Raw genomic sequence first — 17,992 nt, 5'->3', positions numbered from 1 at the left:
CTCAAATGTACTATTATTTCCACTATAACAGTGATCAATTCCATACCCAATTTTAAGGAAAAATCTGAAATTAGTGCTAGAAGAACAAAGGCATATAAGAGTTACTTTTAATATGTTAGCAGAAAAAGGAGCCCTATAACTCAGCAATACAAAGAACACTTCATTTACAAAATCACGAGGCCGATGTGGAGACTGAAACGTTGAAGTCATTGTGTTTACAGAGCAGTATTTTCTCTTCTAGAATTAGCAAGAGAACTGGATTTCACTGAGGAGCAAATTCATCAAATTCGAATTGAGAACCCTAACTCCCTCCAAGACCAGAGTCATGCGCTACTGAAGTACTGGCTGGAGAGGGATGGGAAACATGCTACAGGTGGGTGGGGCTGTGTGTAAAAGGCGTTAGGCTAGAGGGGAAATGAGTCTTGTTCCGCAAACCCTTTCTTGCAAATTCAGTAAAATAACAAAAGAGAAAATGCCATCAATCTGAAGTACTACTGTAAGCAAATGAAAACAAGCTATGATATTTCTAAAATATGCATGGTGCCTAAGAGTCTTACTCTATATTCCCATGAGCAGCATTAAGTGGAAAGTGATACCAGCACTGGCTGCTAACAGGAATGTTATTAAAGTCCTAAAATTTTCTAAATACTGACAGTGGGCCCAATTACTTTATTGGTCATTGTTTTATTGGTAGTGCATTACCTTCAGTTCCTACTTCCCTTACTCCCAAATAACTTAAGTGGGGAAAAAATGTCAAGTAGATTATTCTATAGAATGATTTATATCTGCTATTCTGACTACATCTAATAAATGGGAAGTGATGTAGACCATAACTGCTTCTCATCCCTCAGCTGGTCTGAATTTGCCACTCCCTTTAGTGTCTCTCTGAAGATCTACCTAGAGACCCCGTTTATTTACATCCAGTCTGCAGTTATCTTTCCTTCTCTGACCATTCTTCTAGGTAGGCTCACCACATTTAGCAAATAAAAGTAGAAGGCACCCAGCTAAAACAAAATTTCCGGTAGTCAACAAATAATTTTTTAGTATAAGTATATCCCATGCAATATTTGGGATATTTATGCCAAAAAAGGTTTTTTTAATCTGAAATTCAAATTTGACAGGGTGTCTTATACATTATCTGACAACTCTGCTATTAGGGCTGTGCCCATGCTGTCACCCTTTTTGTGCATACCTCTTCTTTATCTGTTTGCTGTTGTTACAAAGACCCTTAATTGGGCTTCGGTTGTTCCCTGTACAAATATCAAAATTTTAGCAAGGCAACTAAATGAAAGAGATTTTGAAAAGAGTATCCCTCAGATGTAAAATGCTTTTTCTCTAATATCCCAGATACCAGTCTCATTGAATGCCTCACCAAGATCAACCGAATGGATATTGTTCATCTCCTGGAGACCAGCACAGAGCCTCTCCAGGAGCACATGAGTCACAGCTATGCAGAAATTGAACAGACCATTACACTGGATCATAGTGAAGGTAAAACTGTGTGTGTGTGTGTGTGTGTGTGTGTTATGTGTGTGTTATGTGTTATATGTATGGTTAATTCAGGCAACTGGACCTCCTGTCTTCCTTTTTTAGAGGGTGGACTCTGGCCTTTGGTGATCACACACTTTTCTCCTCGCTACCCTGAGACTTCCCTGCCCATTTTATAGGCACCCCTATTCTGCTCCTTCTTTGTTATTTCACCATTGTCTTAGTCAGCTTGAGCTGCTATAACAAAATACCATAAACTGGGTGGCTTAAGCAACAGAAATGTATTTCTCACAGTTGTAGAGACTAAAAGTTCGAGATCAGGGTGACAGCACGGTCAGGTTCTGGTTGAGGGCCCTCTTCTGGGATGCAGACAGCCATCTTGCTGTGTCCTCACATGGAAGAAGGAGAGCGAGCTAGCTCTCTGCCCTCTTCCTATAAGGGCACTAATCCTATTCATGAGGGCTTGACCTAATTACCCTCATGACCTAGTTACATCCCAAAGGCACCACCTCCAAATACCATCACATTGGGATTAGATTTTAAGGGGACACATTCAGTTCATAACAACCATTGACATGGATGATCCGTCTGATGCCCTTTCCTCAGTTCCTTGATGGCACTTCTGATACTTGTGTCGTTTACTCCACCCATTTCTATGCTCGTGACCAAGACTATATCATCATCAATGATTGTACTACTTCCAGGTCCTAACTTGCAGCATTATACTTCCTCTTTGGCTTTTATACCATCAATTCTTCAAACCATCTGGGTCCTCCAGTCGTTGGTCCTATCAATCCTTTTGAGTATTAAAGTTTCTTTAACCCATGCGTTTGCACGCTCACTCACTCTTTCTTTCTCCTTTTATCTCTCTGATCTCTATTTTACACCTTCCCTTCTTCTTTCAAGCCTCCAACATTTCTCTTCTCCTTATTTATTCCAAGCTGATGACCACACTTCATATCTCTTAGAAAAAATAGGAATAATCATAAGCAAATGTCCATATTCTTTCAGCACAAAATGTACCAACCTAAGTGCATCTCAGTATTTACACTCTACCTTCCCTCCTATCTGAAATTTCCTTGCTTTGCTAAAACCATCATTCCTTTTTTTGTGCTAGATCTTGACCCCTTTTATCCAACTAATTATCCAACCCTGCAATTATCCACTCTGGCTTTCTACAACTGGACCATGCTCAACAGCATTAAAACCTGCTTTAATGGACCCTGTCTTTAAAAACTAAACAAAGCAAATAGCTCCTTTACCCAATCATGCAATCAACCTGTATGATTGCTCTGTATCTCCTCCGTTTTATAGGAAATCTCTTCAGAAGAATAGTCTTTTTTTTTTTTTTTTGAGGAAGATTAGCCCTGAGCTAACTGTTGCCAATCCTCCTCTTTTTGCTGAGGAAGAGTGGCCCTGAGCTAACATCCATGCCCATCTTCCTCTGCTTTCTATGTGGGATGCCTACCACAGCGTGGCGTGCCAAGCAGTGCAATGTCCGCACCTGGGATCCAAACCGGTGAACCCCGGGCCGCGGAAGCAGAACGTGTGCACTTAACTGCTGCGCCACAGGGCTGGCCCCCAGAAGAATAGTCTTAATTTCCCGTATCTACTTCCTCTCTTCCCATTCTCTCTAGAACTGTCTCTAGAATCCACACCAGTCAGGCTTTTGTCATCACCACTCAAAGGAAACAGTCTTGTAAAATTCGCCAGTCGTTTCCTCATTGCCAAATCCAGTGGGTAACTGTCTTCATCTTACTGTACCCCTTAGGAGCATTTGACACGAAAAATTCATCCCTTCCTAAAACATTTTCTTCACTCACTTTCCACAGCACCCTCGCTTCTTGTTTTGTTTTGTTTTTTCCTGTATAACTGGCTATTCTTCCTCAGTCTCTTGCTGTAGCTTCTTACTTTTCATTGATTTAAATGATGGTGTGTGTTACTGTTCACGAGAGCCTCAGAGCTTGCCCCATCTCCCATCTCCCTCCGTCTTTCATCAGCCCCGGACACCTGGCCTCCTTGCTCTGCCCTGGGCACCCTATGCATTCTCGGGCTCCTGGGCCCTGGTCCTTTCTGTTGCCTCCACTCTGGAGCGTTCTTCCCTCAGATCGTCAGGCACCTTTTTCTTTCACTTTATTCAGGGCTCTGCTCAAGTATCACCTCCTCCAGGGAGCCCTTCCTGACCAGTCTATCTAAGATGCTAGTCCTATTTACTCTATACTTTTACCCTGGTTTCCTTTTCTCCTAAAATTTATCACAACTGTATGTGTATCTGCAGAAACGCAAGTTCACTGAGGACAGAAGCTTTTTCTATCTTGTTCACTGCTATACATCTACCATTTAAACAGCACCTGCTACGTAGTTGATAATCAATATGTGTCTGTTGAGTGAATAAATAAATAGATAAATGTCAGTCTCACCTCTGCTAAAAATCTTTCGATGATGCATCATTGCCCTGGATATAATGAAACGCCTTAGCCTGGTGTAAGAGCCCCTCTGTAAGAAGAGTGCTAACCTCAGAGTGTTGTTTAATACAAGTTACTACTTGCCAAGCGCCTAGAACAGTGCCTGACACATAGTGAATATTCAGAATGTATTAGCTATCATTATTATCATCATTAACTCTGACTCTTCTTACCACTTAGATTCTGTGCCTCAGCTATTGCAGTTGATGCCCGTTTATCATTAGGTCTCCTTAAGATGTCATGCCCTCTGCATTTCCTCTCCTAATTCTTTAGCCCTGACTCGGGTACCCCCACATTCGTTGACTGACCCTGTGGCGCAGCCGCTCTGCAATTTAACAGACTGTTCCTTGCCTAAGCTCATCCCCTGCATGATCAGCATCTTGAAGGCAGACACAGTGTGTTGTTTAGCTTTGTAACCATGGACCTATCACAGGATGTGGCATGTAGTAGTTACTTAATAAATACCCATTCAATATAGGTGAGCTTCAGTTAAATACTTAATTTAAACTGCTCTCCACTGTAGGGTTCTCAGTGCTTCAGGAGGAGCTGTGCCTGGCACAGCAGAAGCAGAAAGAAGAAGAGCAAGCTGCTTCCAAAGAAGGCGAGCCCTGTGATCAGCCTCCCATCGTCTCAGAGGAAGACATTTCTGTTGGTTATTCCACTTTTCAGGATTACATCCCCAAAACTGATGGGGACAGCTCAACAACAGAGCTCCTTCCCCAGACTCACAAGGAGGAAGTTCAACAGGATTTCTCAGGGAAAATGCAAGACCTGCCTGAAAAGTCGCCTCCTGACCATCAGCAGGAGTACTTGTGAGTTTCGAAAGAAAGCCCGTCAAATGTGATGCCAAAGAAACAAGCCAATATGGCAAGGGTGCCAGGCATATACAAGTGTGTACAAGTACAGGCACATACAAATCATTCTCAGATAGTTTTCGAATAACAAACCACCAATAACAAATGCCAGAGCTACGGAAAAAAGCAAAATATTTCAGAGACGTGATTGTGATGGTGATGTGTGCCACAGATCTGCTTGAACTGGCCTCCAGTTCTGTGACCTTGGGCAAGTCCCAAAGCCCCTTTGAGTCTTCGTTTCTGCATCTATGAATTATGATAATAATATACCCCTTATTCATCTCACAGGGTTGGGGGTCAAGGATATGCCTTTGAAAGCTTTGTTTAAACTATAAAATTTCATGTAGACCACATGGTTAGTGCCTGTAAGATTGCTACACTTCGCTTCTCTGCTTCTGATACGTGCCCGCTGTACTATGATTGGTTCAGAGTATGAACAGCGATGCTGGAGGTGATTCAGCCCTCGCATATTTCAGCAAAGCTAGGAGGTGGCTAACAGTAAAATAGAAATGCAACACAAATTATTCGCACAGAATGAAAGACCATTAAGAGGAGGTGGGATGGGATTGGAGGGGGAATAAAGAGAAGCCTTCTAGAGAGCTTCTGGCTAAGGCAAGCTGCAGAGCACAGGCAGCTTAGAACTCAAGTTCTGGGCTTTAGGGAAGAAAAGGAGACAGAGAGTTGTTTAAATGGCACTTGTCTAGAAAAAGAAAACCAATCATGAGAAAAGCAGATGTGAAATCTGAGAGCAGTGTGTCAGGAGATTGTGTCACAGCGTGGCCTTTGTCGTGAAAGTGAGGTTTGTGCTGGGCTCCCTGGAACTTGAGATGAGGGTGAAATGGGTAATAAAATGATCTTTTCTTCTGCAGGGTCACCACCCTATCCCCATCTACCTTTAGATTTTAAGTGAGAACGTAAAGAAGAAGTAAGGAAAAGAGAGAAGGACAAAGGCAAGGATGGGAGGCAAAGAGGGAACATCAGAGAGGCACTCTGGGCATTTCATGGCTGTGGAGTGACAGAGAATTGCAATAAATAGAAAAAAGGAGCAGAAGGCAGAGAATTTTCTTATTTAGAAATTGAGATTATAAAGATTGCATTGGAATAACTCCAAACTCTATCAGTAGAACAACTTTCGATGTCAACAGGTCTTTCTATCAAGTAATACAGTTTTCAGGAGATAAAATAAGAAACTCCCTCTGTCTACAATATGGTTACTATATTAAAATAGGGTGTATATACTGCTTTTCCTAAATTTTGCCAAATTTTGATTCTCGCTTCAAAAGCCTTAATTATCTACAGATCTTTGTTATGTAAACCTCCTCAAATCTTCAGTATTACTTTGAGTTATCAAAGAAGAGATGAAATTATGATGTATGTGCTTTGTAGAGATTAGGACATGGTAATACATTTTAGGATAATTTTTATCTGTAGAATACATCTTTCCCAGTCAATGCTAGATCCATGAGCTGTAACTCTATACTATATCTTACATGTAATTTTTATTCAACTTTCATTTCTTGGCCAAATTTACAAAATCTGTTTGACTCTCACGGCCTATGAAGATGAGTTCCATCTTCTCTTCTAATTCCCTAGCTTCATTCAGTAGGAAGAGAAATGCATAGGTTCTCGTGATATAATTTGGTTTTTCCATTTCAGTGTGACAACCCCAGGGACAGAAGTGTCAGAGACTCAAAAGGCTACGGCAGCATCTGGGTCTCCCAGCAAGACGCCTGAGGAAATTACTACCCCTCCTGAGGAGGAGAGGCCGTACCTCCAGACCCCGACGCCGAGTGAGCAGGGTGACTCTCCCATCGTACAGGAACCCGAAGAGCCCCTAGCACAGAGGGAGGAGAGTCCTCGGAAAACTAGCCTCGTGATAGTGGAGTCTGCTGACGACCAGCCACAGGCCTTTGAAAGACTCGAGGAAGATGCAGCTTTTCAGAAGGTAAGACTTGCCTTCTCCATTTTCTTCCCCATGTGTAGCAAAACTACAAGGCTTCTCCTAGTTTCCATTTCTCTGATGGCTTATTTTTCCCTGAAAAACAAAAAGCTTTGCCAAATTAATTAACCTGGGCCACATGAAGCCCCCAATCCCTTTTGAAACCCGGGAACCAATGACTCGAGGAAAAATTGAAACACAGTTCCAATTCTAGCTACTTGACCATAATCCCTAATTTTATAATTGAAAACTCTGTTGCTAAGAAAAATGAACCCTGAGGTGAAACAATATACCTGATGTAGCTTTTCAAAATTAGTAACCTTAGGCATGAAGACTAGTGAGAGGCATTAACAGAGCCTCAGGTAACCGTGGGAAAGTGCTGGAACCCGCACTCTTGTTAGGTCTATGTCTGTGCTGTCAGGTGATAAGCACAAAGACTGTGGCTGTTGGGTTGTGTTTATCTCCCAAAACAAATTTTTCTCATTAGAGGAAGGATTATTTCCAAATTAGAACCCCTGATATTTATTTCAGAATGACTCAGACAAGGGACATTGTACCTAAACTTCTTGCTGGTTGTATATGTCAGGACCCTGAGAGCAGCGTGACGTTGCTTCACAGGGTTTCCTTTGTCATTAAGTAAGTTTTGACATTGTGAAGAGAGGTGGAGACCATCTTAAGAAATGCATTTAGGCCACTGATTCTCAAAATTTGGTCTCAATGGTTCATATTTCTGCACATTGACTGGGGGGCGGTGTGATCCCTCTTGAGAACTCCTGAATCAGAATGAATCCCAGGGATGGGAGGGGGACAAGAATCTGCATTTTCCATGACTCCCTAGATGATTCTCATAAAAAAGCTTAAGAATCTTTTTGAACTAAACTTTTAATATAAGTTAAATTAGATATATATTTTCCTCCTAGAATTTAAAAACATTTTATATGTCAAAAAATTTTTAAAGTATCAATATACATCTTAGTAGGAAAGAATGAGTCATATAAATGAATTAAAACTTTGGGGAAAAAAGTGATACAACGTATCTTTGGGCTTAAGACCTACATTTATTTTTGTTCACTGTGAGTGTGACATCTGCTAGCAGGATTTCTCTAAAATCATAGCTACAGTTAGGAGAGGACCAGGCAGATAAGAACTGTTCGTGATTTTGGCGGTTATCTGAAATAATGAATTCATCCCATGAATGGAGTTGTATTCCAAGTTTGTCTTTGCACAGAATTACTCATCTCTCAAATTCTTGGCTTTAAATGAATTCTAGTAAAAATGTTTTATAGATGCTGTCTGGACTTAAAAGTTACCAAATTTAACCTAAGAATCCATAGGCTAATTGAAGTATAGAATTGAAACAATTATCTGGATAATTCACATTGTTTAATCTGTTCTCTGCATGTAAGTAAATTTTGATAAGTCATTCTGTTTTCCACGGTCTTTATCCGGGTCTGTTCCACTTATTCCTGATGAATATGCAATTCTCTCTCTTTAAATCTTTCTATTTTGACCCTTAACTTCTCATGACCCTGACTTGAGGATCCAATTTCAATCACTTTTCTTGCTGATCATATTTCTAGACAGCAGACTCCTGAGTGTATTTAAAGTGTAATTTTGTTTAGAATTTATGTGTTTTCCTTTAGCAGAAAAGAATACAGAAATATAACCAGTATTTTAAAATACGTCGAGAAAATTTAGTTGTCTTTTTCTAAAAATAACATTCCGTTAGGAAAGAGTGATTCAATATATGGCTCTCAGACATATGTTCTAATCTAAAATTATGCTCTTAGCTCCATCTCTGGCTTTGGGCCAGACCCATGAAATCAGACTGGCCTCTGCATCTCAGCTTCTCTGCAAAATGAGTCTCATCCTATTCAGAGCCTGCCTTCCCTGGTGCCAGGGGGATGCACTACTGGCTGGATAATAGCGACAGGGAATTTTTTTGAGTCCCTGCAGATAGTTCTGCCACAAGCCTAAGACGTTTCTCCTCCTTTGGGCTAACCATTCCAAGTCTAAGCCCGGAGGCAGTGGCTCACAGGCATTTCTCATGCTGCTTGGGTTCTGTGTTGACATTCAGTTATTTATCAGGAGTTTAAGTCCAAGAAGTAATGGGGGCGAGACAGCTCTCAGAATTCCAGAATGTTTTTTTTCATTCATTGAACAAAAAGCTCTATCCCCACTGAAGTATGAGACTAGCATGCACTTGTTTCCCCTGCCGGTTTTTCCTCCAAAGCCTGCATGCATAAAACTTTCAGAAACCGGTGTGAGCTAGAGCAGAGACCAGTAGTGAAGACAGTCCTTAGCACGTTAAACGAAACAGTGCTTCTGTGCTTCCACCAGGAGCTAACAGAGGAATTAGGTGAGCTGGAGGCCAGCTCAGATGACGAGGCGACGGTAACCACCAGGGTTGTCCGCCGGCGAGTGATCATTCAGGTACCAGCTGTTAAATGACTTGCACGTCCGGGACGGGTCTGTGCCCGTAACCCTTAGGGAGTGATAGACCCAGAGCAATGAGGGCGCGGCATGCTCCTGAGGTCGTGCATGGCCATCAACAGCAGACCCCTCCACTCTCCTAAGCTGTGTTTGTAAGGAAACGCAGTGGTGTGAGATCTGCAGCCTGCCTCCAAGAGAGCGAGCACCAAGAGCAAGACTTAGCTTCTTCAGTTCCTCCCGCCTCACCTCGCGCTTGTCCATTTTTGTTTGTTTGTTTGTTTGGAGTTTTACCTGCCTTTGGTCCACTTCTCCTAAGCATGTTATTACCCACCAGTTGGTTTTTTTTCTTTTAAACTTACTACCTGACAGGATTTGGCATCTCTGCTGTGCTTCTCAACAGTTCCTTTAACATTCTAACATCGCTCACGTGATAAACACTGGGGAGACGTTCCTCAGAATTGGTGTCAAACACTGAAGTGACCCTTTTCTCTTAACTCTTTAGGGAGATGACATGCCTGACATACCCCCGGAATCAGTCACAGAAGAAGAATACATTGATGAGCACGGACACACGGTGGTAAAGAAGGTATTGTCTGATGTGTTCTCACATGGTTGATTTGCAACCTGCTGTTTGAAATGTATCAGTTCCCTGGTATGGTCACTCACAAACAGGATGCGGGAATAAACTATCTTTCAGGTTACGAGGAAAATCATTAAGCGGTATGTATCCTCGGATGGCACAGAGAAGGAAGAGATTACAGTGCAGGGATTGCCACAGGACCCCGTGGACGTCGAGGAGGGGGATGGCTATTCCAAAGTCATCAAGCGCGTTGTACTGAAGAGTGACACCGCACTGTCGGAGGTGAGGTCCTCTGATTCTCCCACCTGGTTTTATGGAGAAGTGTAAAATAGAGCTCAAAAGAGATGGGCGGATGTTTATTCATATTGACCTCCCTTCTCCCCCTTTATGGCAGTCTGCTTTTAGTTACACATTTATTTTTTTCCCCCATGATTTTGTGGAATTTAAAAATAGCCATCGAGGAGATTTGTAGCCATTATACTCATTGTGCTTGTTTGGTCCTTTTTATTTGTGTTTTCCATTTAATTCACAGTTGACCACAGCAGAAATCCAAAAGTGAAATTTTAGAAGACTAGAATCCTATTTGGGGGCAAGCAGGACATTAGGACAAGATGCTGTGCAAATGCACTGTGGTGTTTGTGCCTGGTCAGCACAGCAGCTTGTGTAGGGACCTTTAGATGAGTATCTGCTGTTTAGACTTCTCCATTTCAGAGTCCCTAAAATCAGGATCCAGAAACTCCTTGGTTTCTGGTTTTCTTTCTTTCTCTTTTACTTCCCTCTTTGAGGAACACGTTTACTCTCTTTGATGTATGGTTTGTGACATTCTCAACATTTTGCATTCGTTCACATCCTCAAAATTTTATTATGTTCCACATGAGGTCCTCTAGAAATCTACTTGTTCCGTTTCTCATGTCTTTGAGAGTTCCTCCTTTGGGGGTTAATTTTATCTTCACAATGCCAAAGCAAACCATTTAAACATGGGAAAAGAGAGTTCATCCATAGGTTGTTATGTCTGCCTGGCTCTGAGCAGTCAGTTCCTTATTCATGAAACTTCCTGACTAATTTTTGTTTAAGTGACTAATTAAGTGATTGATTGGGTGCTGTCTAGATAGAGTCATTATGTAGACATTACCAGTTGATTATAGGGTTGTTTTTTTTTCTAACTGCTTCTCTTTTCCGAAATGGCTGGTTTCCTGGAAGGCCAGTATATAACATGGTAGATGTTTTTGTTTTGCTTTGTTTGTTTACATACACAAATTCATCATTGTTACGTTCTGGCAGTCAGAAACTGTGTGTTGTGTGTCCTTCATTCACTAGGTGACTTTGTCTGAGCCCAGCATTTTGTCCAGTTCCTCACAATTTGAGGCTGAACCAGTGGAAGGCCGTAGAGTCAGCAAAGTTGTTAAGACAACCATGGTACATGGAGAGAGGATGGAGAAGCATCTGGGGGACTCTAGTTTAGCCACTGATCTTCCTTCAGCCAAAGATGACTTTGAAGAGGTATAGAACCCCTCCCTTTGTCCTTCTGTGTGTGTGTATGTTCTGTTTGCTCTGTGCTTGAAAAGAAAATGGTTTATCATTGTGTCATTCCGTATATGTATCCATGGAGGGTGCAGAATCCTTCAGGAGAGGAGGGCTCCTGTTTGAATAACTCGTGCAGTGAGGTTCCATTACCTCGGCCTATGGTGTTCATCAGTGTCAGCTCAAGAGCTGTTAAAAATCCAGTGATCAGGACTCACTTCAGCTGAATCCAAATCAGAACATCCAGTTTGGGGCAGGATTGTACATCTTGCTTAAAAGTCCCAGAAGCGACTCGCACTCCCAAGTAATAAGGGAAAGAAAGAAGGAGGTTGCAAATTACCTTTGCTAGCTAATATTCTCAAATGTTTCCAATGGTAGGCATTAAAGAAAATTCAGATATATTTTATAGTCATAAATAAAACAAGCATTTATAATTATTTAAGTTCTGATTTCCAATAATTAGGAGATGGGTCCACAGTGGCAGGTCCACAAACTATTATGATGATTAAAAAATCCAAAAATTCTGAAAACCTAAACTAATGCTACAAGTTAGTAGCAAGCTGATTTGGCAATAAAGCTTAATGTGAACTGACATGGAGCTATGCCATGGAGTCTTTCTGTCCCACCTAGAGTGAATATTCGTATGTTTTGCTGTTGATATAGCAATGAGTTTGATTACAGGATGCTGTCCCTGCTCCTGGGGTATTAGAGCATACAGTATATGCATCATATTACCATTCTAAAATTCGAAAGGAAAAAAAATATGAATTCTGAAACACATTTGGCCCCGAAGGTTTCAACTAAGGGATCACAGGCATGTGCAAACATCTACAAAACATTTTTTGCTATAAAACATTTTGAAGTTAAATGTTACCTGTGTGTCCTCTTCTATACCCACAATATGCATTGAGATTATACGTGAGTGCGTTGTGATATTAAAAGCATGCCTTATTTAAATACTTCTAGTTCTTCACATTTTGACAACTGGTGACCTTGGATGATCAAAAGATGAATTATCTGGGTTATACACTTGGGCCTTATGTGTTTGCTGCTTGTTCCTGCCTCTGCTCATTATATCTGTCGCTGGGGTCTCCCCTGTGGAAAGGGAGGGGGTGAGGCGAGGAGGAAATCATAAGTCAACCAGTGTGGATGTTACTCAGCAGCGTCTGTGGAGTCACAGAACAGATCCCCCCACAAATGGGAGACATGTGATTAAAACTCACTTCTCAGATCTGCTCCAAGAATTGTTTTTGTTTATCCTTTCAAGTATATCTTTTTATACCGACTATCAATTAAGCAAGGTAATCGATTATTTTAAAGTCTGTGGTTTAAGATGGGTCTTGTCTTGCTTTCTTTTTTCTTACTTCAGGCTTTGAGTTACACAGGTAGCCACATGAAAGTCCACTCCCCCAGTTTAGTAGAGAGAGAAATCCTGAAAGAGGATGGATCCGTAATTAAAAGGTTTGGTTAGCATGGAGTGATGCTTTGCCAACTAACACACCTGAAAGCTTTTTCTGATTTTTAAGGAAAATAGAGCCGCTACATATGCCCTAAAACCCCTTGGGAACTGCCACTCTCCCTGTTTTGTAAGACTTTTGTCAAGGGCTAGGTCTGTCGGTGTGTCACGCCTGTAGTGTCCTCTGGATGCTTTCAAGGTCGTATAAGGTGTGATGATGCGGAGAGGCCTGTTGACACAGTCACTCCCTGGGTTTCAGCAAGTCCTCATTTCTTGAGACCGGCCAGCTGGGGTCTTCCATGTGTTGTTGGGTTTGGGGAGCACAGGGAGAGGAATCTAAGTAACTGCTTGCAGATTAATCTTGTGACCAGCTGCCTTCAGCTCAGTCTTAATAAATTATTACTTTGAATAGTACATGCTTGTTTTTTTGTTTTTGCTTTTTTAAATAAGATGCTTCTTGATTCTGCATTTGAGTAGCAAATAACATGAGCATGAGTTTGATACCCATGAACTGAATAAATCTAGTGATGCTGAAACTAGGTGCTTTGAGAAGTTAAGAAAGTGTCATGAAAGCAGTGACCAGCTTATTTTGTGCCTATGAGGGGCCTCACTGGCAGGCTCTCTGCTCTGCCCCGTCTCCATCACCCATTGATGCATAAACTCCAGCGCTGTGACCTTGGTTGACTCTTGCTCCTCCCTGGTCCTCCAGCAGCACTGTAAGTATTCATCAAATGTTCTCAGCTTCTCAGTGAAAAGACACAATGGAAATTCAAGTTACTATTGTGCTTCCATTTCATTGAAAAGAAGAGAAAGATTGTCATTTATAGTACTCTACAAAGCTATTTTTAGCCTGTAGAACATAATAATTACAACGGTAAAATTAAAGGTTCTGTCGCAATTCCACCCTCCAATCACATGTGAAAAACAGCAGCAGCTAGGAATTTAAAAAGAGTGTAATTGCTCACAGAACTGTAAATGGGCTACACGAATGAAGGATACAGTACTTTTTATACTCTCAGCTTTTAAGTCTTTTACCAGTTATTCCAATGAAACCACATAAACCGTGCACACCCTAGCGTCATGAGATCTTCGAATTAGAATAGATTTAGAGATCAATGAATCCAAAGTTCTCATTTACACCTGGTGAATTTGAAGCCGGGGATGCAGACAACTCAATTAAGTTCCACAGCTACTTAGTTATAAACTCTGTCTGCGATGTGCAACACTTTGTCTTATACGTTCCTGGAGACATTTTATCACACCCACTGCTCCCCGATACACATCTGAGTAAATTCATTCCATTTCCTGAGTCATATACATAAACACCTTCATCTACATATACCTGCACAACATACAGGGCCTGTCGTCCTACGATAGAAGCTGATCCCCCGACGCCAATGCCATAAAGGCTTCTGCTAGCTCTTGGCAGAAACAGTCAGATATATCTCTTTTTGAGGGAAAAAACGATATATGGATGCTGAATATAATCTGATTTCAACCATTGGAACCAAAGTTGACCTTGCTATCAAGAGAAACAAAGTTAAGTTTGCTTTCAGATAGAAAATAACTCATGTGGTATCAAAGGGCAGAGGGAAGTAAGAGAACGTGAGAGGAGAAGGATGAAGGAAGCAGAGATGTCCAAAAGTGAGCTGAAAGTATTCTGGCTGGAGTAAGTCATTTTTTAAAAGTCAGGATGACCTTAACAAATGCATGGAGGTGTTGGAAGGTATCCTGATGAAAAGGGCAGCCATGAGCAGAACCTCCGACTCCTGGACACTAGGAATCCAGAAGGAAAGGCTGCGTAAAGCCACGAAAACTGCTTATCCCTCCGGGGTTCTAAGTGAAGATGCATGGCAGAGGGGTGATGGCTTCTGGCTCTGGCCCCACGGATACTAACTGTGCTATTTTTTATTTGGAGCATTGCTTCAGTTCTCTGAGATTCAGTTTCCTTATTTGTTATATTAATAGTACCTGGCACATAAAACACGTTCACCGTGTTTTTGTGGAATGAAGAATTGTATTTAAGAGTAGACAGAAGAAATGAGAATGAAAATTACAGTATAACGATTTGCAGGTAGGGATACAGGAAAATAATAGCGCAAAATATAATGTTACATCACAGCCCCCTTTTCTCAAGTAAGCACCAGTCTGGGAAGTTTAAGTCAGAATGTGACTCTAAGGATTAAGCTGGCAGCTAAAGTGTTTTACACAAATTAAATTAACAACTTTTTCTTTAGCTTGTCAGAAAGTATGCATGGAATCACTATTTCAGGATGAGCCAAGCTCTTTTATATCAGTGCAACTTAAAACATGAATGGTTGTATGGTTACTTTTTGAGAAAATCATATTAAAGCTTGGTTGCCTTTATTTGAAATATTTCTTAAAGTGTTAAAAAATACTCCTTGTTTCAGAATACTTTAAAAACATCTCATGACTCGTTTCAGATAGGGGAGCCATGTTTAAAGAAAGACGTGAAAAAATGGCTGTAGTTGTTACATTGATAACTCAGTGTAGAAATATCTAGAGGTAAGACAGTAAGTACTTTAGTGGGATGCTTACCCCCATACCAAAGGCAGTAGCTGCCTTTTAGCAGTGAAGAGAGAGCATAATCTCCTCTTGTCTGCTTTCCTCCAGGACAGTAATGAGTAAAGCCAGTACACGGAGCAGGGCTGTGGTGAAGGACCAGCACGGAAAACACATTCACTTGGAGCACCTGGAGGACGTACCAGAAGCGCTAGACCAGGGCGACCTCCAGCGCGACCTCCAGCAACTCCTTCAGCATTTCTGCAAGGAGCACTTGAAGCAAGAGGCCAAATGAGGGGCTGCTCAATTCTCAACCCAGAAACCACGCATTCGCTCAATATGCAACTTCCCATTTCTTTAGCAGAGTGACCTAACTGACCTAGTGGGATACCCTGACATTTCCACTTTCAGCAGATACACTGCATCTTGTTTTAGTTTTTCCCCGTCCTCTTTAACTGTAAGCTAATTTGTGACCAAAGATAGCATCCTTCATTCTGGATGCTGTATCCACTACTTTGTTGTGTCTGTGCTAACCTGGGAACTGGCCACCTCCATTTTTCTTTGCTCCTGCACAAGCTCCATGAAGATCCATTGATCAGAAGAACTTCACCTGCAGACCTCTTCACGTGATGAGATATCGGAATCCTTCCAAGGGATATCCATGTATGTATATAGCTAAAATGCTCAGATGAACAACATATTAAAATTAAAACCACTGCCTATCCTAACTACACTGGGCATCATGGAATAAAAGGCCTCTAGAGTTGCTGAACAATGGTTACTTAAGATATTGCTAACACAATCGAATGATAACACAGTTCTACTGCAAAAGAAGCACTTCAGACTACCACGTCCTTAGAACTTCCAGAGTAGCCATTGCTCCTAGTTAAAAGATGGGTTAATAACCTTGAGGAACTGTCTTAACTAAGCACTTATTGCTGGTGCTGGCCAGCCGTGATTTGTGACTCTCCTAAAGCCACTCTGAGGGAGGGAGCAGAAGGCAAAGAGAATGAGACAAGGAGATACTCAGTTGCTAGCCACTGCATCCTGTGGCACTCTAGCATCTTCAGGTCTTTTAGATTTTGGACACGTTGGCAGGGTATTTTAAAAAGCTATAACTACTGTAGTTCCCCAGTTTTCACTGCTGCTTAAGCAAACCACGCTGTCTTATTGGTGGTACTTTCTTCTGGCCACTGCACTGTAGATAACTCATTGGAAACCAGACTTACCCACTACACAAAAGGTTAAACTCCTTCACCGTGTTGGAGTGGCTTCTTCTTTTTTTTCCCCCAGGTTTGTATCTTCTCTAATACGTGCATGTAGCGTTTGAAAATCAAAACCACAGTCAAAACCCCTCTTCTGATCACATTAATGGTTTTCATTCTTTATACCCTGAGCAAGCACTTTTCACTGTTCAGCTAGGTCTGTTTTTTAGCTTGCAGACAAGGTTGAGAAATCCTTAAAAATTTGGTTTTGGTTAAAATTTTTGGTTTATTTATTTGAAATCCAAACTCCCTTGGAAACTCTTAAGTGCGTTGGTGCACTTTCCTGTTCGTTTGTTTCAAAGAAGGGACTTTAATAATCTGAGTGAGTTCCACGTCCTGTTCCTTATTCCTCTAGTGGTTGAAGCTGTGTAGCATTTTAACATATATATATATTCACAAATATATTCATATAAACGGTATACATTTTGAATCAGTTATTTGTTAAAGAAAAGTATATTCAATGAAGATGAAATTTAAAAAAAAACAACACACACACCAGAGTCCATCCTCCAAGGATTGAACGTTTTCCACTCCTATCTGGTCTTTTCCTGTTGTGCAAAAAATGACTCATTGCCCCGAATGTCAAAAACAAACGGGACAAACAATGGCACTTCATCATTTTCAAGGAACGTTGCCAAGAGAGAAAATTTCCTGGGAGGGAGGTTTCCCACAAGCCGACTCTCGAAGCCTCACAGGCTAGCACTTTTTGGCAGTTGGATAGGAAATCAAGCATTCTTTGGCAGCCAGAATGAGAGAGGCCCGTGGTGAAACTTTCTGGGACACACCATGGCCTTCTTGTTACAACCTTCACTGGAGCTCAAGAAAAGCATTTCTGTTGTGTTCTTTGCAGTGCAGATGATGTCTGTGTAACAGCATAATGGTTATTCACCTTTTTTTTGATTTTGATTTTTGCTGTGTAATCAAAAAACTTGAATACTGTGAGAAGAAGTGAATTTTCAGTTGATGAATCAGCATCTTGTTCCCATGGTGATAACACTAAGTGAATATATCTATGAGGGCATGTATTAGTTAATGGAAAAAAATACAACACTAACAATACATAGCTGCAATGTGTACAATGGCTGATTTAATTAAATAAAATGTACAAGTGTTAAATGTGGCAACAGTGATTTGTTCTTCTTTATCACTAATCTGTGATTTCAGGAGAAACGAGATTATTAAAGAGACAACATAGATTTGAAGCCAAAAGAAAGAACAAATTGCCTTTGTTGTTGTTTTTATTTGGTAACTGAACATGCTGGGTCCAACATCGTGTTAAGCACTGGGATGAATAGATTTTGTCCTTGCCATCAAAGAACTTTTATTGTCATTCAAAGGAAGAAAAACAGGGGCTGGCTGAGTGGTTAAGTTCGTGTGCTCGCCTTCGGTGGCCTAGGGGTTTGCTGGTTTGGATCCTGAGCACGGACATGGCACCGCTCATCAGGCCACGCTGAGGCAGCATCCCACA

The 17,992-nt window shown here is 41.3% G+C and overlaps 1 protein-coding gene across 50 annotated transcripts in view; it reads left to right on the top strand.

The window, feature by feature from the left end:
• ANK2 (ankyrin 2) overlaps positions 1–17,644 on the top strand; it is a 619,163-nt gene extending 601,519 nt beyond the window's left edge. For 23 of the 50 annotated variants that reach the window (XM_070609318.1, XM_070609330.1, XM_070609316.1 and 20 more), the window contains 10 exons: positions 242–373; positions 1,348–1,491; positions 4,477–4,765; positions 6,464–6,752; positions 9,087–9,179; positions 9,682–9,765; positions 9,877–10,041; positions 11,077–11,259; positions 12,650–12,741; positions 15,371–17,644. In XM_070609318.1, coding sequence (XP_070465419.1) covers positions 242–373; positions 1,348–1,491; positions 4,477–4,765; positions 6,464–6,752; positions 9,087–9,179; positions 9,682–9,765; positions 9,877–10,041; positions 11,077–11,259; positions 12,650–12,741; positions 15,371–15,554 — 1,655 coding nt within the window. In that variant the 3' untranslated portion in view covers positions 15,555–17,644. The remainder of the gene's footprint in view (positions 1–241; positions 374–1,347; positions 1,492–4,476; positions 4,766–6,463; positions 6,753–9,086; positions 9,180–9,681; positions 9,766–9,876; positions 10,042–11,076; positions 11,260–12,649; positions 12,742–15,370) is intronic. The other 27 variants (XM_070609350.1, XM_070609347.1, XM_070609363.1 and 24 more) reach the window with 5 other exon arrangements.
• The last annotated feature ends 348 nt before the right edge of the window (positions 17,645–17,992 follow it).

Source organism: Equus przewalskii, chromosome 2 (genome assembly GCF_037783145.1).
Source record: "Equus przewalskii isolate Varuska chromosome 2, EquPr2, whole genome shotgun sequence".
Classification (NCBI taxonomy): Eukaryota; Metazoa; Chordata; class Mammalia; order Perissodactyla; family Equidae; genus Equus; species Equus przewalskii.
Note: the sequence above shows the minus strand (reverse complement) of the source record. Positions and strands in the feature narration are given on the sequence as shown.